Genomic DNA, 26753 nt, shown 5'->3' on the forward strand with positions numbered 1-26753 from the left:
ACTACAATGAAGGGAAAAAACAAGACCGAAGGGGAAAAAACAAGCGGATGCAACAGAGGAGGGAAATTTGTAGGAAAGAAATCAAGCGGCAAGAATGGAAAGATTTTATCACATGAAAACTTCTGACGAAATTTTTTTTTCAGTGAGGCTGACAATTTGCCGATAGAATTAGCAAAAACCGGGAGCAAAGCTCCCACATATAAACCTATCGGCTTAAACATATAAGCCTATCGGCTTAAACAGCCCAAATAATCATCATGGCGTTAACGGGTCGGCACAACAAAATATTCGACAACAAAGACTGGAGTTATGCTAATTAACTAGGGTTCGGCAGGGGTTAAATGAGGGTTTCCCTCCCACCCATATAAAACTAAAACTTGGCCTATCACTTCGGACCTCTCTTTGCTTTGGTGGTCACATTTTCTTCTCCACAGCTGGGAAGAGCAGGAACACGCTGAATCCGCTACTTTGAAAGGTTCGCATAGAAGCTCAATTCTTTCTTCGGGCGGGCAATATTTGTATGTGTTTCTGTTACTTGTTTCGTCCGGTGGATTTTTTCTAATCTTTTTGTGGCGTGGATCTGTAGTTGGAGGTCGGGACTCGAACCTACGACCTTTTAGTAGGGTTTGTGTTGGGCTTTTCTTACAGCAAGTGTTTGAGGCGGTGTGACGAAATAAAGGTACGACTCAGGAAACCTGGCATGCCTTTTGATAGTGACCATTCCTTTTGTATGCTACTGAATTTTTAGAGTTTACACACTGGTGTTTCAAGTTAAATAGCTGTGACCGGAAGGAACCCATTATTTGGAATTTTGTAAAAATATCTTCGGGTCAATTCGTGCAAGGAATTGGTTAACTATGCTGTTCCATGTAAACGAGGCAGTGATATATTTTTTCAGTTTGTCGATTAGGAGGTCGAATGCCGTTAAAGCTTTTGGGGATGTTTTTGGCTAATGTAGATCCTGATTCCGTTATTGTGCTGGATTCTCGAATGCAGCCAGAACTGGTCAAAACTGTAGTGTTTATTTTGCCGGAGCAAGTGTCGGCAGTTGGTTGTTAGCTTGATTGGGGCATTTCACCCATTTTTAGCTATTGTGTTTATGTGGAGAGTTATTGGAGTTAATATGTTTTCTGCCGATATATTCACGCGACTCGGGTAAGGTTGAAACTGGCGAACCCTAGTACGACGAATCTCTGTGCTAGCTGATGTTCCAGGCAGGTTCTGTGTGCCACTGATTTTCAGAACATGATTTCGCCCTTATTTGTTTTGTTTGCCCTCTTAACTTGGACTTGTTAAATACATTTGAATTTGCGGAGGCCCGATCTGAGCAACACTGTAAAATGTTGCGAGTGTTACAAAATTTCCTCCATTTTCTCTCATAACGGTGAGGATATAGTGATGAGAAAATCTCAGTAAATTTTGCCAACATGATTTAGCTTCCGCTTTCCGGTAAAGTTACAATGCAATATGGAATTGGTACACTTTTTAAGGTACCTACGTTCGAAACTGCTTCAAATTTTGGGGACGAAGCTATTAGACGTGTAGAATAGACATAGACAAAATATCGAAGACTTGTTGGGTAAGATATTATATCGTTTATTTGGATGTCACATCAAAATGTTTCGAATTACGATGTGTTATAGTCCTTTGATACCCTGCCTTAGGAAAAAGGATGCAGTGCAGGCTGTAATGAAGACATCCCAACTCTTTGGAAAGGGGTAAGCTAAGGTTAATCAAACGCGTATTGATGGTTGCTTATCATTTTGGTGAAGCTTGCTAGTTTATTTAAATAAATAATTAGTGCAGACAATTCAGACAGCCTCTTAAGCGCTGCATACTTATGTACTGAAATCAAATTTATGCTAAATCATTGCATGTCAAATGACGACTGGGGTTTTATGGTTTGGAATATTTGGATTGTGTAGTGGGTATAGTCATAAATTTGTATTTAATTGCAATCATTATGCATAGAATGTGAAATTGGTTTCTTATACTTGCAAGCTTATATTTGATTGTTGAGATTTGCTTCATGCAAGGATTTTGTTACTATTTTGGTATATATCAAATGGATTAACATTAAACATAGATCTGATTTCTATTTTGATCTTGTTTCATGTGGGAGCTTGTTTGCTGTCTGTCTGTTTCGAGGAAAGGACTAGCTCCATTCATGAAATGTATTCTTGGTTTGGAGTTGTGATTGTGGTTTTGATGTTAATAGACCCTGTACGTGTTTTGGTTTCTTGCCTTATGTCTTGACATTGTTTTCCATTTTGTCAGGATTAAGACATTGAAATCTTGGTGATTGCTTCTTTTTAAATTAATCTCCGTTGTTGCTTATGATTGAGGAGATTACATTTTGTTGTCAGTAGCTACTTTAGTTGGATTTGTAATCAGTAACTGTTAAACTTATAAGTCAAATAGAAGTGCTAGTGTTCTTGTGCAATGGTCTATGGTACTCTTTGTGTAATTGATGTCATCAGGTTTTGATGTATAATTGACTTGTAAGCATTAACAGCTAACTTGTTAATTGTTGTGGTACTGAAAGCCAAACAGTTGAGCCTAATTTTCTTGTGCAGTGATCTAAAGATTCATGTGTTTCCTGCTTTTTAAAATGGATGTTAATGGTGTTACTGAAACGTTATGTCTTATTTTATTTTTTTACAGTCACGTTGTGTGCATTTGTGCACACATTTCTGGACATTGATTGCAAATCATGGCAAAGAATAAGGGAAAATTTGCGGCCAAGAATAATGCAGCTTCTGCTGAAAGGAATAAGAAAGTAAATAGCTCTGACAATGTTGAGGGTAACACAAAGCCTGATGCCAATGAAGTTTCTGAGAATACTGACAAGCTTATGACTGAAAATGAAGCTGCTAATGTTAATACCGGAGAGGAGAAAGTCAAGGAAACAAAGGAAAGAACTGAGAAAATAAACAAGAAAAGAGGGAAGAAGAAGAAATCCAAGAAGAACAATGGTGAAAAGCAAGGTGAGCAGAAACGTGAAGTGTCTACTGGAGCCAAGAATCAAGATCAGAAGAATCCTGAAACTTCTACTGGAGCTAAGAATGATATGGCAGGATTAATATTCATGTGCAACTCAAAAACCAAAGAGGACTGTTTCCGCCACCGAGTTTTTGGCTTGCCTAAAAGTCAGAAGGATCTTGTTGAGAAGGTGACCAATGGAATGAAACTCTTTTTGTATGACTTTGAACTGCGGTTAATGTATGGCATTTACAGAGCTAAAGGACGCGGTGGTCTTGATCTTGAGCCGAATGCTTTTAAGTCAGCGAAGATGTCATTTCCAGCCCAGGTTTGTTCTTATTTTGATTCAATACTTAGACAATTTAAATGTTTATGTACTCTTGATTCTGTTAGGTACCCTCAGTATGTGAATTTTCAGGGCATCTGTTGCTTTGAATATTTAAGCTCCTTAGCCTGTTGCAAACCTGGATAATTTGATAGTGTTTATATCAGGATTTAACTGTGTAGTTATTGAGTCAAATATCACAATTTGACTTTACTTGCTGTGGAAAATATCTCCTACTTCTCTTAAGTGATTATATTTTTCCTGGCACTGGCACTGGCACTCGATATATGTTTTCCATTTAAGAAAGCTTTCTAATGCCATTTTGCTAGAGCGTTTCAGATTTGGGGTTCAAATTGGGGATGCATGGGAATCTAAGAGATTTGAGGAAGAACATTGTAAAGATTTTGTAAGAGTAAAAATGTCTACGAACTATTGTAATGGTCTCTCTGACATATGCCACAGGTACGTTTTGTCATTCATAGAGATTGTGTGCCACTGCCAGAAGACAAATTCAAGGTTGCCATCAAAGAGAATTATTATGGAAAATCAAAAAAGTTTAAATTTGAGCTGAATGGAGAGCAGGTAACTATAAATCCTTCAAATCAACACATTTCATAGCCTTTTAAATGATACCTGTTTTCTTTTGATAATGCCTCTTTGTTTAATGTATGCAGGTGAAAAAATTGTTTCGTCTTTTTCAACCTATTCCACAGGATGGTCGCATGGGTATTGACAGTTCTTCCGTGGCAGGGAGGAGGCATGCTCCTCGTGTCGAAAATGTTCCTGCCCCTCGCCTATCACTGCCTTCCGTGGAAATGCCTCGTCGGTACACTTCATTTTCTGAAGATCCTTATGCTTTGAATTCATACCCACTTAGAGGTCCACTTGGTGGGATACCTGGGGACCGTGGAATTGATTCTCGGTTGGAGCTCATTCGTGAACTTCGAAGAGACCGCCCTATTGTGAATGATACATATTCTGATATGATCAGGAGGGACTTGCGAAGAGAAGCTGATTACGTAGATCCATATATGCGAAGGGAATCATTGCGTAGTGCAGACACCTACCCTTACTTTGGAGGGCGTTACTAATTGAAACAGATGAATTTCCTGCTTTAGAATGTTTTTTTTTGCCCTCTGTTTGAACGATTTTAGTTTACACTGATTTTAGACTGCGTGCTGCTACCAGATGATAAATTTTAAAGCCTGGTGATCTTACATGCGGATATTATGTTTCTGACTTGAATAGGGATTCTAATCGAACACACTTTGATTTTTACTTCTACATAAATTTTCCATTGAAGATTCTGGGTTCATTTAGCTGATATTATTTAAAGCATTGATTGTGACGTGTTCACGCTGATCATGAATGTTAATTCGAGTTTATAATATGGATATTTCGGGTCGAAGCTCTTGCTCTTGCGGTGCCAAATCTCAGTTAGGCTGATTTCGCATGAAAATCATGTTGGTCACTTTGCTGCAAAGCCCTTTTCTAGTATCATGTAGGAACGTATTATTTGATGGTAATTATGTTTATGCTTATTGGTCTTGTAGGATTGAAGCTCATATACAGTTAGATTGATCCGTTGTTCCTGTTTCATGTTATTTCCAGTATATTGGATTTATTCTTCTAAAGTTTTCTCTGCAAGCTGTTCCAAGTCTGATCGTTGAGTACATACGGAAGAAAATAAAGTTGTACGCATCTATGATGTGCATTCAATGTTGAATTTCTAACAAGGGCTCCATTGTTACTGTTAATGCGTGAGAGGTCGCTTTTCCAAGTTTAGTATATATTTTTATTAAGCTGATAGGCTTATATTGGGGAACAGTTTTTTTTATAAATTTGAGCACAAAATAAATATTTTTATTATGAAAAAATAAAATAAAAAATTAGGAAGTATTATTATGAGTTATTTTATTGTGGTTATTACTGATTTGAATTCCTAAATCTATGTTTTTTCGTTTGCATACATATAAATTATGTTATTGCCTTTTTGGTATAGCGATTTTTTAAATTTTCTATTCAATCGTTTTAGCAGATTTGTTCTCTACATTTTAATCATTCTAAAGTGAAAGTTGATGAGTACATCAAGGTTGAGGATTAAGGTTGAGGTTAAAGTGAAAGTTGATGAGTACATTAAGGTTGAGGTTAAGATATTTTATGGAATTATATATTTAAAAAAAATATAACATAATAATTTTAAAATTTTTTCTTGATGTGGTTGATTCATTAAATATTGTATTTTTCAAATTTTCAAATTACTTGTTTTCCAAACCTTTTCTCGTAACCATGTATGGTATCTTTTAAAAAAGAGTTTTGTAAAGGTAAGATGCATATTTTTAAATTTAATAAATTATTTCTCAACAAGAGAGTTAGCTAAAAAGAACTAAATTTATTTTGTACTATATTTTATAAGTAAAATAATAAAGAATTTAATATCTACAAAATCTAATTATTTATTGTTATTTTCAATTTAATAATTGAATTATAATATTTTTCTTTTTATTGTATTAACTTATTTTTAAATTCTAAATAATAAAACTTTACACTAATAAATGTTTTTGTATCAAATTTTTAGCATTTTTCATTTTAATTCTAGAAGTATATAATTTTTGTTAGTTGTATGATTTTTTGAGTTGGTGTGTTGTAGATATTTAAATTTGGTTTTTAATTTTGATTGATAATATTTGTTTGTATTGATATTGAGAGTACATTATGACAATATGGTTTCAAGCCTTACATTTTAAGCTAGTGTTGCCCTTACGTATACCATTAGATAAACAAAACAAAAAATAAAGTATTAACACTTCGATAGTACTAACATCCACCTATACATTATCTAATCTTTATAACAAAAAGAAGCAACAACACCTTTGTTGTCAGCTACTCCTTGAACTAGTTTGTCGCTTCCTTGCGAGTAAAAGTTGGGGTTGCACGATCATCCTCCATCGATAATCCCTAACCCATCCTAAGGTGCTTCCTACTGCCTTTTCCCTTCTTCGGAAGCAGAGAAGCATATGCCCACATTCCCTCTGTTGTGGATGCCCCCATATTGCCATATTGCCATATTGCCATAATGTACTCCATGTATAATTTAGTTGAGGTTTCTTCACAATTTGATGGCTAAGCAGTTGTAGAGGGGCCAAAGTGCTCTTCGTCGGCGTGGTCTTCATGAAACCTCACCCCTCCTTCGACACCGAAATTTTCTCAATTAGGTATTTCATGATCAATTTCCATCTCGTCGCCAATTAGTCGCCAGGGTTTAGTATCCATTTCAATTCCCACACAGAGAACAATTCGCTCAATAATTTCATTTAGTCCCAAAAGCCATTCCCTGTCGATGCTTGAAGACAACTTGTCGAACCTCATCTTTCGATCCCCCCACCATCAAAGCAAGCGCCACATCAACGATGCCACATCCAAATTTGACCTCTTCCAAAAAAATCTAGATACTTTGGCTTGAATAATTGTTGAACGCCTTTCAAAGGGCTTGGGTCATTGATAACGAAAATTTGTTTTAGGCGCCATGTAGATATTCGGCCTTCATAGGTTTGTATTTGCGAATCCAAACCAAGAGCAAAATTCACCTCCATTTTTGTCTCAAAAAAACGATGACGTTTCCCTACCTTTGGCTTGAATTTAACATTCTTGGAACTCTCTCGAACAAGGTACCAAAGCAAACGGAACACTCCTTTGACACGTGAGGAATACATTGGTATCATGGAAATCTCTGCTTACCTTGGGATGATTAATGTTCTCGTGAGTCAAAATCATAATGCTTCAGACTTCTAGTTGAGGTACCATGAGTGGATTATTAAATCTAATGGACATCAAATTTTCTCGCTTTGTTTACTCTCCAAGGTTATGGAAGTCCTCAAAAATTTCATATTGATGACCCAATGTTGATTTGACACCTAAGTTGGCTAGCCAATCCACCAATCTATTCGCTTCCCTAAAGCGGTGTGAAACTTTAGAATCCTCGATGTCTAGAAGCAACTCCTTGATTTGTTGTATACTTTGATCCATATGCCATGCCTCCATCTTTCCTTTCTTAATGCCATTGATAATGATTTTCGAGTCTCCTTCCAAATGTATACGTTGACATCCAATTTTTACTCTTGACCTCAAAGCTTCCTTGGCAGCGAAACATTTTGCAATATTATTTATACCATCCGGCAATCGTTTGGCATGTTGCTTTTATGATCTCTTGCCACACATCCACACCTTGATACACCTGGGTTGCCCCATGCTGCCTCGTCAAAATTAACTTTGATCCATCCCTCCTTTGGAGATATCCATAATGCCTTCTCCCTTTTCGAGATTGGATTAACCCAAATACACCCATGAACAGGCTAAATTTGGAATATATTATTCTTGTAATTTCATTATATAAAAATAACTTTATAAAATTTGTGATTTTTGAAGAGTTTCTGCTTTATTTGTATTTGTATTTTAAAAAATATTTTCAATCAAATTTTGTTTTATCATATTTTATTCTTCTTAATTTATGATTATAAAATGTGATATAAAAATAAGATTACAAAAATTATATAACCGAATTTTATTCTTAAATACAATGTTAACTAAGATTTCTAGTTTTCTCTAACCATCTACTTATCTACTTATTGTTTGAATTAAGAAATATTTTAAAATTATAGTAAAATTCATAGTGGTTATTTTATATCATTACTTATTAGTTACTTTTTTGTTTCATTATATCATTTAATTATTTGAACATATTGCATTTTCATTTTAATTCTAGAAGTATCTAATTTTTGTTAGCATTATGATTTTAAGAGTTTGCATTTAGATTTGGAATATATTATTCTTGTAATTATACTAGTATAGATATCTTAAATAAATCTATCTAAAGAAATGTCAATAGATATCCACTACAAAATTATTAAAATTTAATTTACTACACCCATAACTATTTATATTTCCTTTATCTCTATTTTCTTTGCACTAACTTAAGCTTTTTATTTAATTTCTATTTTTTTCATGGTTTATCTCCAAAGATTATAATTTTAACAAATATTTTATGTGGTATTGAAAAGTATATTGTATTTATAATAAAATCTAAAATTTTGATGTGTAAATGGTTGTCAAATTTAACCGAGAAAGATAAAAGTTAACATTAAAACACTCACACCATCCTACTCTACCCTTTCTGCCATTGTAGAATGCTTATCGACATTAATACAAACAATTTAATAATTTTTGTGATTTTTAAAGAGCTTTGTTTGTATTTGTATTTTAAAAATATTTTCAATCAAATTTCGTTTTGTCATATTTTATTCTTCTTAATTTATGATTCTTGGTAATAAATTATAGAATGTGATATAAAAGATAGACCACAAAAATTATATAATTGAATTTTGTTCTTAAATATAATTAATATTAACTAAGATTTCTAATTTTCTCTAACCATCTCCTTATCATTTGAACTAAGAAATATTTTAAAATTATATTAAAATTCATAGTGGTTATTTTATATCATTACTTATTAGTTACTTTTTTTGTTTCATTTTATCATTTAATTATTTGAACATATTTTTAAAATTATATGGTATCATATTGATAGAGAATATAAAAGTTTTTATAAATGTGATATTTTTAATATTCGTAAGGTTTTCTTTAAATTTTTATAAATTATAAAATTTGAACACTATCTAATTTCTTCAAAATCAAGACATTATTTATTATTAAAATATAATTAAATAACATTCACTGTAGCTACTTTATGTTATGTTTAAGTAGTGCAATGATGCTAAGTGATTATATTGATGAAGATTGGTACAAATTTGATGAGAGATGAATCAATTCTTAGATTGTCATTAATGCTAATTGATTCATTTAGTATTTTTAGTATGTTATTAGATATTGTTTGAATAAATAATGAGCTGCGGTATGTTTCTAAAGTTGTTATTTTAAAGCAAAACAATGTTATTTGTTGTGATGTTACATTTGTGCTCCCAATGTTATATATAAAAAAATTCAATCAATTATGTTTGATGAAATCTAACTAGGTGCTAAAATAATTGTAAGTGATTTGAATGTTATTTGAAGTAAAAATATTCAAAAGCACAATCAAAAATTAAGAAAATTGATTTAAAAATATATTTTGTATTTCTTGTATCAACAAGATGTCCAAATTCAATTTAGATTGATATTAGATGTTACATGTGATATTCAGGATGATCTTCTAGACTACCTATGATAAATTAAATACCATTTTTAAAGCTACCCTCTTCATAGTACAAGACACATTACTCCTATCGGCTAATCATTGCACATACATAAACGCGCAACTGCTAGTTTTAGTAATGTGTTATTTTTCAATTTTCTCCATAGTAGCATCGCTAACACTATAGTTTAATGCATTATAGTTTTGAAGAATGAAAACAAAGTTGGAAACATACATCAAGGAGGTAGCTGTGTTGGTTTTAATAGTTGTTATAGAGTGTTAATAGTGTACTATATCAATTATATATATTTTGTTTACATACAGGGACAACTATATTGTTCTAATTGGTACTCTTTGTTTGATGCACCTAAATTCTATTTTATAATGAGGTCTACATGCCCTACCTTCTAACGTGATTTGAATTTGTGACCTCTTTTGAAGAGTACAAGTTCTACATCACTAAATCAATTCAAGTTCTATTCTTTATATATTATAAGTGATATATATTACAAATATAGAACAATAAAAAGAAAGAAGATAGAACAAAGAAATAATATTCTCTATTATATTGATCAAAATGATCATTATTTATACAATCATAAAGATAAATAACTTTCCTATAAATTAGTTAAACTTACTGAGAACAAACTATAGAGGAATGATAACTATGAGAAGAGCACATCTACAACGAGTTATTGTTTCAAGTTGAAACTCTATGACTCACACACTTGAACTCAACTTATGTTACAAACATCTGAGACATAGGTTGCCACATATGTAACAATCACTTATGATAGTGCTGTTGGAACATTAACTCCAACACTCTCAATGTGAGAACTAAAAGAAACAATATGTAGAAACTAATCTTTGAAAATAGTTCATAGACCAATAAGACTTTCTCAAGTTGCTCCCAAATGCTGGTATAGTCATGCAACTATCATATGCTTTTAAAACACCATTGGACATCATTTGCACTGTTGGAAATGAAGAGAGTAACTGAGAGGGGACGAGCAAATTAGTTACCACAAAAAACAATTCCCTATCTCTAGATGTCAAATCAAACTTTTCACTAATAATGTAATATTGTCCACCTCGGTTATCACTAAGATATCTCTATCACTAGGTTACCAAAGTAATGTTATGAATATTAATCTGTTTTAACCTTTAGTAACTTAGTAACTCAATTATGATTGTCTATGAAGTTATCCACTCTTTGGAAGAAGGAAAGAGAGAAGGTTTCCTCCTCAAGCTTGATTTGTCCAAGGCTTATGATCAGGTGGATTGGTCCTTTCTTTTCAAAGTTCTGAGAGCTTTTGGGTTTAATTCTAGAGTCATCAAACTTATTAACCAATTTGTGACCACTACCTATCTGGCTGTTTTGATCAATAGCTCCCCCTCCACTTTTTTCAAAGCCTCAAGAGGGCTCAGGCAAGGATATATGATCTCGCCCATTCTTGTCATTATATTGGTTGAATGCCTTGGAAGGATGATTTCTACCAACATAAATTCTGTCGCTATGTCTAAAAAAAAACCTTCTTCTGGTCCCTCGGTTTTCTCTCATCAACAATGTTGGTATGACATTTTCAAGGTAAAATCTTCCTAAGAACTAGGTGTAAAAATCAGATAAGTTTTGTGTCCTACTTATTAAGGTTGGTTTTCTAGTTTTGCAAAATTTTTAACCCTATGTGAAACCCTACTAAGGTTATTTTTGTGTCACAAATAAATGTGTTAGGTCCTATGTATTTTAAATGTTTATTTTGTGGGTAGTTATTTTGAATTTGGAATATTCTCTCAGATCTGTTTAAATTTCCACTTTTCTGTTTCTTGTTCCCGAAGTTAATTACACCGTAAGATCTTTGCAAGATCCATGGTGTTCGTTATGTTGCATAAAGAAAATGCAAGGATCTTAGCCTATGCGACATAGCGACTACTGCAAAATAGGAGGGTGGTGTAAATGGAAAGTGGATGCTAGATTTTTTTAATTGCTCCAAACTTTTTGGCGATGTGATTGATGTCAGATTTTTCAGTACCAGAGAAAGGACCAGTTGGAGTTTGTTATAATTTGCATCACTAGGTTTAGAAATTTCTGGTGGGTCACTATGCCGCAACCAGCAAATACAAGAGCCCTATCGATAGCGATATAACACATTGTCAAAAATTAAGAAAGGCGGAAGATTATGAAACAGACGGGTTTTGTAAAGTTCCCTGTTGTTAATGTGGTTGTGTGACTTCAATTCTCTGTCAGAAGCATTGATTGCAGTAATCATGGTAGAAACATGGAGATTTTCTTGGTATCAGAATTTCATAAGCTTTAATGAGGTTGCTATGTTGCGATTAGGAAATGAAGGAAACCCACCAATAGCAACATAGCGCCTTGACAGAAAAGGGGAATGTGATAACAATTCCACAAGGTGGGTCACACATATTTTCTTTATCAACAATAAGCCATGTAATTACATTGACACGTTGGCATTATTTAAGCAGGTGTGTGTTTTATGTGCTGGGGTTTGCAAGAAATATGGGAGGTTGCTATGTTGCATAGATGAAATGCTCACTTTTTATGCATGGCTATGTAGCGACTTGGCGATACGTGTCTTCAAGTGCGAATGGGTCAAATCCAAGCTGCTAGCAGTGAAAGAAAAGCTTATGTGGAGAAAGCTTATTGGATTGACTTCCAACTTTGCAAGTGGAAAGTGAGTCATCCCTGGTTTTATTCCTAGATTTTTGGATTTTTTGAGATTGACAATGTATTTTTAAAATCTGAATGTGGTGCCACCCTGTTTGCCTTATAGTTTATTTATGAAGAATGAAGGCTCCTCGTGCGAACTAGTAACATAATATATTGCAGAAATCTTGCTATCTTTTTCATATGTGAACAAATCTTTAGGCTTCCAAAGGAATTCAAAGCTATTAAAAACTTGTTCTAGGTGTGATCAGAATGTGAAAGAATTTCCACTTGTTCATAGAGTATTGCAGAATTGCAGAGGAGAGTAGCAAAAAATCAAGTAAGTCCCTATATATATATATATATATATATATATATATATATATATATATATATATATATATATATATATATATATATATATATATAAGTACTCTAGTTTTCTACAAATTGTATTCACCATGCTTCCAAAGAAGGTTTTCTCTGGTCAAGAAGATTACTTAGCCAGAAATATTCATGATGATCTCCTTGAGTTGTTACCTGAGTCTACAAACGAGACTATTGAAGTAAAAAAATTAATTTCCCTAAACCCTAGATTTAAAATTGCTGATGGATTGCATGACAAGGGGAATTGGGTTAGGGATGCCAATACTTCCAAAACAGGGCTCTTTCTGCTCAAGAAGTGGTTCTCAGAGAGGAAATTGTTTGCCCCTCATGGGAACATTTGGAACTTTGACTTGGGAAAACTAGTAGTCCCCAGTGTCTTCATGGATTCTGACCTATTAATGGCTATTGCCAAAAGTTATGACCCATCAATTAGAGTAGTAAGAAGGTTGGATGGTCAATGTCTGTTCACAATAAGCCTTGAAGAAATGGGTGAAGTTTTTGGTCTAGAGCCACTATCAGACTATCATGTACCTATTGACTTACTAGATCTGGAAAGAGAATTCCTGCCCAAGATGGATACAATCAGACAAGGTGCACTAAGGGCACACATAGATAATTGGAAACTTGCCAGTAATTACAACATCTACTCGGGAGCCTTTCAAAAAGGAATATTTCACTTCTCGGGCTGTGAAGATATATATGACTTTGTGTAGGGTTTTTAGTGAGAATGAGTAGAAGGTTATGCCCATAAATTTCATGTATATGATGGCTCTGATTTCTTCTTATGGTGTTGACATTCTTTTTGATTTCGCCTCCTATTTAGTAGAAGAAATTCATATTGGTCTGATTGGAATTACCAAGGGCAAAGTGGAGAAAACTTTTGGTCATTATTCTTTGTTGATGCATATGTTTTTGTTTAAAGGTGTCACATATTTTGGAAAAGAAATGGCTTTGAATAGAGAACAGGAGGGAGAAGCTTTGCTAGTTCAATTGTGGAGCACAGATATGACTTGGGATGCAGAGAATGCTAGTTTTGTCAAGTTTGATAGGTATTTTGCCTCAAAGTTAAGGTGCCTCTTATTAAGTGACAATCCTAGAATCCCTAAGGCACTAGTAAATATTATTAGACCCTTGGATAACCCATATGGTTTGAAAGTATCACACAATTGAGGAGATGTTATACCATACCCTATTTCAACTGTTACTAGAATCTATGGTTTCCAAGGGACTCCTCATGTATTGCCCTACCAAGTGCCTCTAAAAGTAGGGATAACTAAGGTATTATGGCAACTAGGAGGATTAGAGGAAAAATATTTGGTAAAAAGAGGAAGAGGTTCAATTTTCCCAACTTGTACTGTAGCCCACCATTTTGTCATCACAAAAAGTGGCTAGTTATTCTTATATACATTACTAGACTAGTATAAGATGGCTGTGTGCCATCCCTATTTTTGTGATACTGAGGGATTCTATGACTTGGCTTTTAGATTCAGAGCTGAGCTTGGTAAAATAAAACATGAGCCTTATTACCCTAAGGACATAATAAGGAACGAGTTCTCTTTGTAGGAGCAAGAAACCAAAAAGGAGAAGTGGAGAGTTTTTTCAAGAGTTTTGGAATTTATACATTGTTTTGATAATGATTATCAACCTCTCAAAAATCCAAAAACAGAGGTAGATAGAATAAGAAAACTCATGAAAACTTTTCCTAAGATAATAGAGACAATGAATGAGAAGAAGCAATTCTTCATTAATGCTTATTCTAATAAAGCCAGGGAGGCTATAATATAATCCAAAATAAGAAGACCACTATGGATAAAGACAAACAAATAATAGGATCCACTAGTTTTGTCTTGGAAGAAAGACTTGATGAGCCCTCTCCTAAGAGGCAAAAAATAATGAAAGAACAAGGTCCTCACATTGAGGAATATTCACCAACTTAATCCCCTTTGAAGATTGGAGAGGAGCAGCTCACTGGAGAGAAAGTTGAATAGCAGGGGTCCCAAGGAGGAGTATTCATTACTCAGGCAAAGCTAGATGAACGAAACCTTCAAGAGCCTCCAATGCCAAGCCTCGATTTGATAGTGGTAGACTACAGAGGTAGGGAATTGGACCCAGTGATAGAACAAGCTAGCCATGAATTTTTTTCAGATGATAATTTTGTAAAGAAAAGAGCTTTTTACTAGTGTGCATGGAGAGAAAACATTGGAAAATATGAAGAAAGGTGCAATAAGTTGAGAACTAAATGCTCAGAAATGGAGGAGACAACCATTCAAAAAAAAATAAAAGATGAAATTACACAAGAATTTAAAGGCTTGACTCTTGAAGAGAGAAGACATATGGTAAGAGCATCAGGTGTTCTACTACTACCCAATTTGGATATGGCAAATGCCCTAGTTTTTAATTCTATTTCTAATAAGTTAGATATCCAAAATTTGAATAAGAAAGAAATGAAAGGACCCACTTTCAATACAAACCAAGCTTCTTTAGTCAATTGGTCATTAAGAAAGGGATCCAGGACCGTTCCTTTGCAGTCAGATGATACTGGATTAATGGGCAACATAATTGTGAAAAGGGTAGCAGATACAACCAATGTGGAGGTTGCACATTTGAATGTTGATACATCCAACCTAGCTTTGGTTACTACAAAGAGATATGTGAAGGAAAGGTTGGAATTGTAGGCTAAATTTGAGAGAGTTTTGGAGGCTTACAACAAAGAAGTTCAGAAAAGGATTGAACTTGAAAATAAAGCAATGGGACAGTCTTCTAGGCCCATGATCACATACCCTCACCCACCAGTGGAGCCTTTTAAATCCACCCCTCTCATTGAAGTTCCTAATACTCCACAAAGGCCACAATATTATACAACTGAGGATTTTGAAGAAGAGAAAAGTAAGCTGTGGGCACTACATGTGGAGTTAAATGTGTAGTATGAAGATAAATTGAGGAAGGCTCTTATTTATCTAGTTGACAAAATTGAATGGCCATTATTCTATGATCAATTAGCTAGGGTAATAAATATATGGGAAGAGATAAAGGCAAATGAAGAGACTTTGGAACCCATTGTAAATAAGTGGGATAAGAGGAGAAAAGAAATTACATTCTTATGTTACTTTGTCTTAAGGTCTTCACATGACCATATTGAGAAAACTTATGATGTTTCACATGATCTACTAGATTTTGATGATAGAAGAGTTGGGTTACAAATAAGAATTGTTAGTTATTTGAATAAGTATAAAAGTGAAAATTTTTACTTATTCCTATTAGCCTTGGATAAGAAAAACAAACTGAAAAGTAAAGATGAATGGGCCAAGGAATTAGATGACTTGTTTTGTTTAAGAATGAATAGAGTCATTAATGAAAAAGGACATGCATGGTGGGCCACCACAACAGAAGAAATAGTGAAAGTCCAATTATTCTTTGATTCTTTAAAGCAAGATTTTGTTAGCATTGATAAGGAGGTTGAACATGTGATCAAGAAGCAACATGATATTCTAGATTTTAATTGGCCAGATGACACACTTTTTGATAATTGGATGGCAGATATTGCTTTTGATGAATAGTTGGAAGAAGCTGAGAGTGATGATAATGAGATACATGAAGATAAAGTACAGATCATTCATACACTCCCACAAGATCAAAGGAAAGAAGAGGATAAAAGGGAGCGACCAATTTTAGTTGCAGGGTCAAAGGCTCACAATGATGACATGGTAGAAGAAGAAACAAGAATAAAGGTGGTTTTATTAGTTCATGATGAAGCCAGTGGAGATCCCAGAGTTGAGGTTAATTTTTAATTATCAGAACATGACACAACATTAACCAGTTTGATAGCTACATATTCCAAGGAATCAGACTAGGAGAAGATAAAATCATGGAATTAGTAGCATTTGGAGATGTAATAGAACTAAGGCCTACAAAAAAAATGCTTTATGTATAAATTTTCTGTTACACACACTTTTGTCTTTTATGACAGCAAAATGTAGATATCTTTTGTTTGAAAGGACAACTGTCATTCTCTCTTAGGCTGAAGCTTGTTGCATCTCACAGTATATAAGTGAGATTCTAGAGCTAGAGAAGGGGTTCGATTTATTGTCTTTCAAATTTTTTTGGTAAGTCTATTGGTCTAGTTTTATTGATGAACACTTGGTGATATATTTTCTCTACAAAATTTATGAGAATTGTATCAGTATAATAGGATCTTAATGCTTAGTCTTGAGTTATTCTGAGTATTATTTAATTGTATGCAAATTTTTCAAAATAAATTAATGCAAAGATGAGCTATCCCCACATCTTTTCTAGAAGAATCTCGTCTCCATTTGTGTTATCTGGTTTCCTTGAAATTGTATGAGCAAGTCTTATTCAATTGAATATAATTTAGTCAGATTGTATGTCAAATTGCTATTGCTTTTAATTCAAAGAATTAAGTAAATGCTTTAGTAAAATTGACAAGATTACCATGATAATAGAAGGGATGTCTGTAAGAATGAGTTTTAGTTAGAATTGCTGATAATATTGATTGTAATGCAATCAGTAAGATCTAGGAATTAGATATACTTTGGATCCCAATAGATTAGGCACTGATCTAATTATTCTAGTCTGCAAAAAGAGAGATCATGAAGAACCATCAAACTTAAATTAAAAATCCATTTTATTTTACTGTCAAAGATTATCGATGCGGTCAACACTTGTTTGCATCTGATTTCTGAGTCTTAGATAGCTATGATTGCCAGAAATATTTATAAACTTGAGGAGAATTGTGACCAAATCTTCTTATAAGGGATGCATATCATTGTAAAATATCAAGGAATGAACAAATTATGTATATGTTAGAGCTAGGAGATGAGAATCAGAATGAAACTAAAAAGATTCTCATACAATAGCATTCATTTGAACCATCCCTCAGGTATACCCACCCTCGTTCTACAGAGCCTAAAGAGTAGAAAACTATTCTTGGTTTTGTTGAAGTTGGAACCAAATAATATGCATACATAATTGTTAATGGAAAGTAGCTGATCCCTCGATTTGTGAGTATTATTATCTTGGTATTGAGCTTTTTTTGTTCAGTAGTTAAAAAAAAACACTAACAAAATGGTGACTCTACTAGGGAATTTCTTAACGCACGTGCTTGTGTAAAACATATGGAAATTTCTTTGATCCTGCTGTGTACGTATGTGTTAGATTGTTTTGCAGTACTACTTGTGGTTATAGTGGGCCTATTTTAGTGACAAACCTTCAGAATTAAAAAAAAGCAGAAATGACCCTAGTGCCACATGTGTACAATGACCCATATAGCATGTATGTTAGAATTTATAATCTTTCCTTGGTTGTATTTATTAAATGGGATAAACCAAAGTATCCCTTAAGTTGTTTGTCCTCTAGTCCACATGTGAGGACAAGTCTTTTTTGTAATTCCTTTATTAAGGAAAATAGTTTATTCCTCCTTAAGAGGATTATGACACTTGTTATGCACACACTTATGAATGTGGCAATCATTCACTTGGGAGTTACAAATAACTCCTCTTCTCATCTCTTTATAAGAGATGCTTCTCTCTCATTCTTATCACACGATCACTATGTAGTTCTTGTAATGAGCCAGTGGCTCCATTTTCTCTCTTCTCTCTCCTTCTTTCATTCTTTAGGCTTTGCCTCATTCATATTATTCACAAGGGGTTTTCTTTGCTTTCCCCTTTCAAAATCCTTGTCTCCTCTTTTTGTTGATCTTGGGAAGCTCTTATAAATGATGGTAATTATGTTCATCACAAACTCTCTTGGATTAAGTTATAATTCTTTATGTTTAGTTCATTTCAATTTTATTATTTCTAACATGGTATCAGAGCTCGTAATCCTTGTTTTGAGTTTGTGTGAAGGTTATTGCATTGGAGACTTTTTGTTGAGAGTGAAACTTGAAGCGTCATTTTCTAATTTTTTTTGTGTTGCAGGATTTATTCAATCTATAAGTTTTTTTTTACTAATTCTCTTTGGATTAGATTGGATCTAACAATTTTATTTGTAGGTTTTCCTTCTTTTTCTTATATTTTCCTTGATCTAATCTATTTTGTTGCAGTTACTTATTCTATCTTCTTGCAAACTATTTATTTTAATGATTATGTGGTTTAAAATATGTTTTCTTTATATTGATACTTATTTAAAATCAATATACTACGTGTTCTTATAGAAAAAATCTCTTTTGATTTTTTTCTATATTCATTAACCTTGAACCCCAATGCATCCTAGGCAGCAGCGGAATGGTGTAGATAGGCATCATGTTAACAAGCGAGGAACATGTGAACCTCTCAGCCAATTGAAGCTCCCCCATTTTTTTTCACTCCAGAGGGATGCAAAACCAGTAATGGGTACTGATGAGTATAAATCTTATCAGTCTCTAAGGTGGAGAGCCTGATCCTCACCTTCCCAATCTTAGCATCCTTAGACGAAGGCCCGCCCCCGCCGCCCTTGTCTCCTTTCCCACCACCACCATTCACCTTCTCCCCCTTTCGATCCTCCAATATATACCACTGCGGCGCCAGAGGACTATCTGGAGGAACCCTACTGGGCACTTCAGTTAAATCAAACACAACTGGCCCCTCGAAATCATCCTTCAATATCCTTGTCTTTCATGGTGACCTCCACAAAGGAGCTCTGGATTCTCTCCTTGGAGAAGGCTAACACCCGCTTCCATTCCGAATTTGTCTTCTTCTCAAAATGCTTCGTTGTGCCCTTGTAGTTCCCCATCTTCACTTCCTCATAAGGGTCAAGGCTCCCCATTATGTCCTTTGTCGGAAGCTCCCTTGCCTTCTCCACGTGGACATACAGATACTTCATCTGCTCCACCAGATCATAAGTCGACTTGGATCGTTACCCGCATTCTTTAGTTTACGAGCTAAAGCATTTTTGAACTTCTTGACATTGACATGGTGGCTCCTCTGTTGTAAACCATTCCAGCAGAATGAAAAATTTCTGTGACCAAAACTTCGATAAGCCTTAAACCCTTCGGGACCCGATTTATGAATGTTGGGAAAAATAGACTACGAGCATTTTCGCAGCATCATGGAGAACCAGTAGGGTGTCGATCCTTCGTTTATGTGAAATGTGACATTCTTCCCTGGATACTTGCATAGTATCCTCCTAGACATTCATCAGTTACTATGATAGTAACAGGCTTTTCTGAGCACATCCCTTCTTGCATGCATTTCACCTTGTAACTCTCCACCTTGCATGCTTGTGCCTTCACATGCATTCTTCTTCCTGGCTGTCGTGCCCCTTCTTTGAAAATGAATGCATGCACTATAATTAATATTCCTTGTGTTCAGCGGTTCTTCTGCTCTCTACCAAACTTAACTCTTCTCTCTTTGCCAAACTTAGCTCTTTCTAATTATTTGGCATTTTTTAAAGCTTCATAATTATTCTTACATCATTATATTCCATTTTCGTTCTTATTCATTATAGCTGTTTCCTTCTGACTAATTCCTATCAAATAGCTTTTATAGCTTGTTTGTTGCTCTCACCAACTACCTTTTTTTAAGTGTATTCTTTTTGGATATATGTAAATGTGAAAATTATATATATTTTTACAATTTTATCAACATTTTCATATGCATTGTATTAGACATCTTAGCTTTAATATTGTGAAACTAAATAAAAAACCAATACCTTTTTGTTTATAAAATTTTATATATACATTTCATTGGTACAATTGTATTCTTCTTTAAACAAAAGGTTCAAACTCTTAATATAGCAACTTAAAGTGATAATTGTGTTTCTCAATTTCTTTTTTTCAGAAAAGACATTAATTTATTTTTTTTATTTTAAAATATTTTCAATGCCCTTTATATTAGAACTTTTAACTTAGAATTTTAAACATTGTCTTGTATAGATATGACCATATTTTTGATAATTTTAATAAAGTGATTTCAATTTATTGATTTCATTTTTTTTAGGAACTGGTATAATCTTTTTTTCATTTTCTTATTATAATTACATGTGCGTTTATGTTTTAATATTAACTACATTGTCTTGATATTTCATTCATATAGGCTTTTAGAGGATTAGTCCATAGAATGTTCTTGGTTCCATGTTATACCTTGTGATCATTCAACTGTTGCAATTTTAGATTTAACATCTTATTAGTTATTAAAACTAATCCTCTTTATGTCCTTGTACTATGTTGAGTCTTCTTGTTATTAAGGGTTTGTTATCCCTTATGTCTCGTATGTAGACAATCTTCTCATAGAGATTATATTCCAAAATATTAAGTATGAAATGATTATTATTGTCTTTACCCAAGCTATTTTAGGTATATTTATTCGAGTATATATGGGTGCACACATATATACCCAGATAAATATATAATTTTTAAATGCCTTTAATAATTCAAAAATTGATATATACCTTCACAAAATGAATTAAGTACTCATGTTTACTCTCAAAGGAGTTTATACCTGATATCCATACTTTGTTTATTTTTCCTTTGATATTCCTTGGATACCTTAAATGGATTATGAGTTATCTTACACATTTTCCTTCAACCTTATTGTGATATTCTGATGTGCACATAGTTGCACTATTATGCGTTTATAGCATCATTCTATGCCCATGTTGGCACTTTATGGTTTTATACCATTGATATACATGATTTATATGATATTTTGTTTTGAGTTGCATAGGGAGCCAAATTTTCAAGGATAACTATGTAGGTCCCCTCAGTATAACTGATACATAGTTTCCTTATCTGGCCCATGGAGTATACCTTCATCCTATATTGGTGTGCACTCATTTTATATGGAGTTTCCCTCCATTTGGTTCTATTGGTTCCACTTTGAAAGATTAATATTTATATGGAGTTTCCCTCCATTTGATTCTATATGCTCTACTTTGAAAGGTTAATATTTATGGAGTTTCTCTCCATGTTGTTCCATTTTGTTCCTCAATGCAAAAACGATATTTTTTTATGGGGATTTCCCATTCCATTCTACATGTCTCCTTGGTGTATGCTCCTAGTTGTGATTTATTCATGGTATGACTTCCTACACCTTGCTCATTTTTTGATAGGTGACGAGGCTACCATATCTTGGAGCACTCCAATATTGGAGACTCTATTTGAGAAAGTTGTTTTGATCCATGATGATTTTTTTTTTGTGGCAATGGAGTTGCTTGTCCATGATGGATTTCCAATTTGAAGGCAATATGTTGTTCACCCTCATAATCCATTCGTTTGAGTATCCTTACAAATCATGATAATACTAATTTGATTAGCATGTGTCTCTTTTTACTTTATTTTCATATATTAATGTGATAATGATTTGCATACTTTATTGCTTAGATCATGAGTCATGCATGTTATGGATTGATCACCCATTAACTTGCAGTGGGATGATTCATTAAGTGGACTGTCTATATCCACGTGATTGATGCAATGTTGATGCACGTATCATTAGTTGGCCTTGTTTGTGGTCATTAGTACATTAGTATAATATCCCATTCATGAGAATTCTGATCAAACTTTTTGATAATATTTTGAGCATATACTTCAATTTGATATCAGGTTATCTCCATTGCTTTGTGGTAACATGTTTTATTTTCTTCATTGTTTCTCTATGTGAGTTTTATTATCCTTATTCAAAGGATTTCTAATTTGCATATAAGATGAACTACTCCATGTGGATAGTTGTCTTGTTTCTTGTGTCTATGTTTTTCAGGTAATCCATCCAACACATACAAGATTTGGTGTACTTTTATGACCTATCCACTTCTCTCTTGGCTGTATGAAGGTCTACCTACACTCACAAGAGACCTTTTTCATAAAAGAAGACATTGTCAAAGATCAATTTTTTGCTATTTTCATTGTAAAAATTTGGGTTTAATACCCTTTGATCTAATTTCCCCAAGAAAAGATTAAAGGGGGGTGTTAGAATTTATAATCTTTCCTTGGTTGTATTTATTAAATGGGATAAACCAAGGTATCCCTTAAGTTGTTTCTCCTCTAGTCCACATGTGAGGACAAGTCTTTTTTGCAATTCCTTTATTAAGGAAAATAGTTTATTCCTCCTTAAGAGGATTATGACACTTGTTATGCACACACTTATGAATGTGGAAATCATTCACTTGGGAGTTACAAATAACTCCTCTTCTCATCTCTTTATAAGAGATGCTTCTCTCTCATTCTTATCACACAATCACTATGTAGTTCTTGTAATGATCTAGTGGCTCCATTTTCTCTCTTCTCTCTCCTTCTTTCATTCTTTAGGCTTTGCCTCATTCATATTATTCACAAGGGGTTTTCTTTGCTTTCCCCTTTCAAAATCCTTGTCTCCTCTTTTTGTTGATCTTGGGAAGCTCTTATAAATGATGGTAATTATGTTCATCACAAACTCTCTTGGATTAAGTTATAATTCTTTATGTTTAGTTCATTTCAATTTTATTATTTCTAACAATGTACAAAGTGTCTTATCTGTCAAGAAAAAGTTGCAGTCATATTTTTATGTGATTGGTCCCTTATTATTATTAAGTATTTTGGTATTTTCTTGTCCTTTTTCCTTTGAAGTCAAAAGCTATCTTACTATCATATTTTCCCTAAAATAGGGTGGTAACTCAGTCAAGGTTTTGAAGCTAGTGCATATGTAAAAGGAATTATTTTAATGGTTGATAAAAGGAAGAATACAAGAGCTTACACACGAGCCAATCTTGATGTACCCTTATATACTAATTTACCCCAAGGTGGTAGGAAGAATTAAGGTAAAAAGAAAGCAGATCTGAATCCCACTTGGAAACCCAAAAGTAATACATCAGTATATCCTCAATACCAACCAGTTGTAGGAAGGGAGTCTTCTTCATTAAGTTTTGAGTCAGAAAATACAAGGCCATCGTGAATGACCATCAAACTTAATTTTAAAATCCATTTTATTTTACTGTCAAAGATTATCAATGCTGGTCAGCACTTGTTTGCATCTAATTTTTGAGTTTTAGATAGCTACTATTACCAGAAATATTAGTAAACCTGAGGAGAATTGTGACCAAATATGCTTATAAGGGATGCATATCATTGTAAAATATCAAGGAATGAACAAACTATGTATATGTCAGAGATAGGAGATGAGAATCAGAATGAAACTAAAAAGATTCTCATACAATAGCATTCATTTGAACAATCCCTTAGGTATACACACCTTCATTTTGCAAAGCCTAAAGAGTAGAAAACTAGTCTTAGTTTTTTTGAAGTTAGATCCAAATAATATGCATACATAATTGTTAATGGGAAGTAGCTGATCCCTAGATTTGTGAGTATAATTATCTTGGTATTGAGCTTTTGTTGTTCAGTAGTTTAAAAAAATACTAACAAACAATTTTTTGATAAAATTATTATGAGGGGGTGGGGGGGGAAGCCATGATTGGTGAAGCCAAGGTGGTGATAAAGATCTTGAGCTCTTACTCTAGGGGCTTGGGGTAGCTAATCAATTGGAATAAGAGCTCTATTTTCTTCATTAACACTCTTGTTGAGAGACAAAGGAAGATTGCTAATATTCTAGGATATGAATTAGGAAGCCTCCCTTCTATATATTTGGGTCTCTCCATGGGCCTCAAACCCCTCGATTCTTTTTGGAATAGCCTAATTGATAGGCTTAATAAGAAATTGGCTGGTTGGAAAGGAGTCACTCTTAGCTAAGCTGGCAAGATTCAATTGGTCAAATCCACTCTTCAGAATCTCCCAACTTATGATTTGACTCTCTATCGGATTCCTAGCAAGTACGCCAATCATTTGGAGAAGATCCAGAGGAGTTTTCTTTGGTCTGGATCAAAAACCTACAAGAGATTTCCCTTGGTGGCATGGGACAATGTGTGCCTCCCAAAACAAAATGGGGGGTTGGGTATAATGAAATTGTGACCTTTCAATAAAGCTCATTAAGCTAAATAGACTTGGAGAATCTTTTCTAGCAAGGAGGATTGGAGGGACATCATGGAAGACAAATAACTTCGTAGACCTTCAATTAGACACTTGCTCTATGAAGGGTCAATTCCCAATGGATCAAATATATGAAATGGAATTCTAAGAGCTAGAGAGATGACCAATAGTAAGGTGAAATAGAGTGTTGGTAATGGGAAGGACACCCTTTTATGATAGGAGAATTGGCTGATCCAGGGGCCTCTTTACAACATTCTTGAATATGAAAGATGGGCTTGTATTTGTATCTAGAGGTTTGGAAGATAAGTTAGTAATCACAGACAAGGCTAGGGTTGGACAAACCTTTCTTCAATATCTAGGGACCTAAAATCTCTAATGACAATTCTCCACTCTATGGTTTTGAATGAGGATCACAACCATCTTCTTTGGGAGAATACTTATAATGACATCTATTCAGTGGCTTCGAGGTACCAAGCTATTATGAGGTAGGATTCAAGATCAGACTAGGAAAAGGCTTGGTTCCTTGGCCTTATCCCTAAAATCAACAATTTCTTTTGGCTTTTACTCCAAAAAAAGATCCCAACTATAGACAATCCTAGTAAAGGTGTCTTCAAATTCCTAATAGATGTGTCCTTTGCAAAAACTAGGCCGAGTCTATGGATCACCTGTTTATTCATTGCTCCTTCACTAGAGAGGTGTGATCTATTTTTAGTCAAGGTTTTGGGATGAGCTGGTGTTCTCCTGTCTCGACTACTGAATTCTTTAGGCAGTGGGATGACTCTTGGAAGGGATTAGGGCTCCAAGAAATAAGTAAATGGGCACTACCTCATTTTGGATGGGGAATCTAGAAGGAATGAAATAATTATATCTTTAGGGATGCTAGCCTTATTGCTAATATTGTGTCTAGTAAAACTTAAAATGCCCTTTTGGAAAATTATATGGTTAATAAAGGATCTATCCTGTTTGCAGGTGAAATTGGAAGCACTAATGATACTCAGAAAAGAAGAAAGGAATATAACTGGTCTTTACCCTCAAAGCATTGGCACAAAGCCAACTTTGATGGAGTGGCTAAAGGTAACCCAAGAGCTATGGGCAGTGGAGGGGTGATCATAAATTTCCATGGGTATGGTATAGCGGCGATTACTTTCCCTCTAGGACACCAAACTAATCACTATGTTGAGGCTAGCCCTTCAAACTACCAAGCTAGAAAAAGTGGTAGGGGTAAAAAGCCTATGGCTTGAGGGGGATTCAAATAATATCATTAAATGCCTAAGGGGTGAACACCCCCCATCCTAGAGTATAAAGAATATGATGTAAGAAGCTAAACAAATATTACTTACCTTTGAGAGGGTCTATTTATCACATGTTTATCGTGAGGCTAATGCGGTTGTTGATTGGATGGCCAATGAGGTAGTTAGAAGGGACATGCCACACAGATGACCAAGTGGTGAGGGGATTATAGTGGCCACTAAAAGTTTAATTGAGATTGAGAGAATCAAGGGGAGGACGAGAAACATAAAGTGTAACAATGAAAGATAATGCTGTCAATCTTAGTTTAAAGGTAATGAAAGCTTGACATGGGCCGAAACATAGTTATCATAATTGGGGGTTTTTGTGGCACATTTTTTGGTGATTGGTAATTGTTATTACATTTTTTTTATTGAGGAAATAGGCAAGTATAGTTTTTGTGAGAAAAACCAATGTTCCACTCTTCACGCTGGAGAACATAGAGAAGTTATTCTAATTTGTGCAATAATATGGTGGGGGAAAGGCATCGTAGAGAGCTAGAGGGTGAAGTAGAGAAGTGGAAGAGGATATCAAAGGTGTGGGAGAAGCTGAGGGCAGGTGACATCATGATCTTCATAGAGAAACTTCATGGCTGGGATCCTAAGATAACAAACCTTATGGTAAATTCATGGAAAGATGGGAAGGTGTAGATAGATGGTATTGATTTCTAGGTCAATGAAGGGGTTATAGTAGAGATCATTGATTCTCCTAATTAGGACATAAAATTATTTGCAAATAAGAAAATATCCTTGAATGCTATGAAATACTTTGTTAAGGATGCCAAGGAGATGAAGGAATTAATGAAGACTGGTGCATACTATGACCTTGCTTCAATAAGGCAACTATGGAGGTTTTTTCTAAGGGAGATTATCTCTTACATAATGCTTGACACTAGGCATGATAGAATCCGTACCCACCATTTTTTTATCCTAAACCACTTTAGGTATGGAACAAAAATCTCCATCCCCTTCTACCTTTTCTTCTCTGCAAATAAGAATATCATGGGTTTTTAGAAGAAAGTGTATGCTAA

At 34.2% G+C, this 26753-nt stretch overlaps 1 protein-coding gene across 1 annotated transcript; it reads left to right on the forward strand.

Annotated features, from left to right (window-relative positions):
* Positions 1–394: 394 nt before the first annotated feature.
* On the forward strand, positions 395–4597 carry LOC149576147 (uncharacterized). The gene is made up of 5 exons (XM_089816470.1): positions 395–475; positions 587–679; positions 2665–3310; positions 3770–3889; positions 3982–4597. Exons 3-5 carry the CDS (start codon positions 2714–2716, stop codon positions 4396–4398), a joined length of 1134 nt encoding a protein of 377 aa, XP_089672596.1. The 5' UTR covers positions 395–475; positions 587–679; positions 2665–2713; the 3' UTR covers positions 4399–4597.
* Positions 4598–26753: the final 22156 nt, after the last annotated feature.

Source organism: Cupressus sempervirens, chromosome 1 (genome assembly GCF_028749045.1).
Source record: "Cupressus sempervirens isolate cs-2001-9-10 chromosome 1, ASM2874904v1, whole genome shotgun sequence".
Taxonomy (NCBI): domain Eukaryota; kingdom Viridiplantae; phylum Streptophyta; class Pinopsida; order Cupressales; family Cupressaceae; genus Cupressus; species Cupressus sempervirens.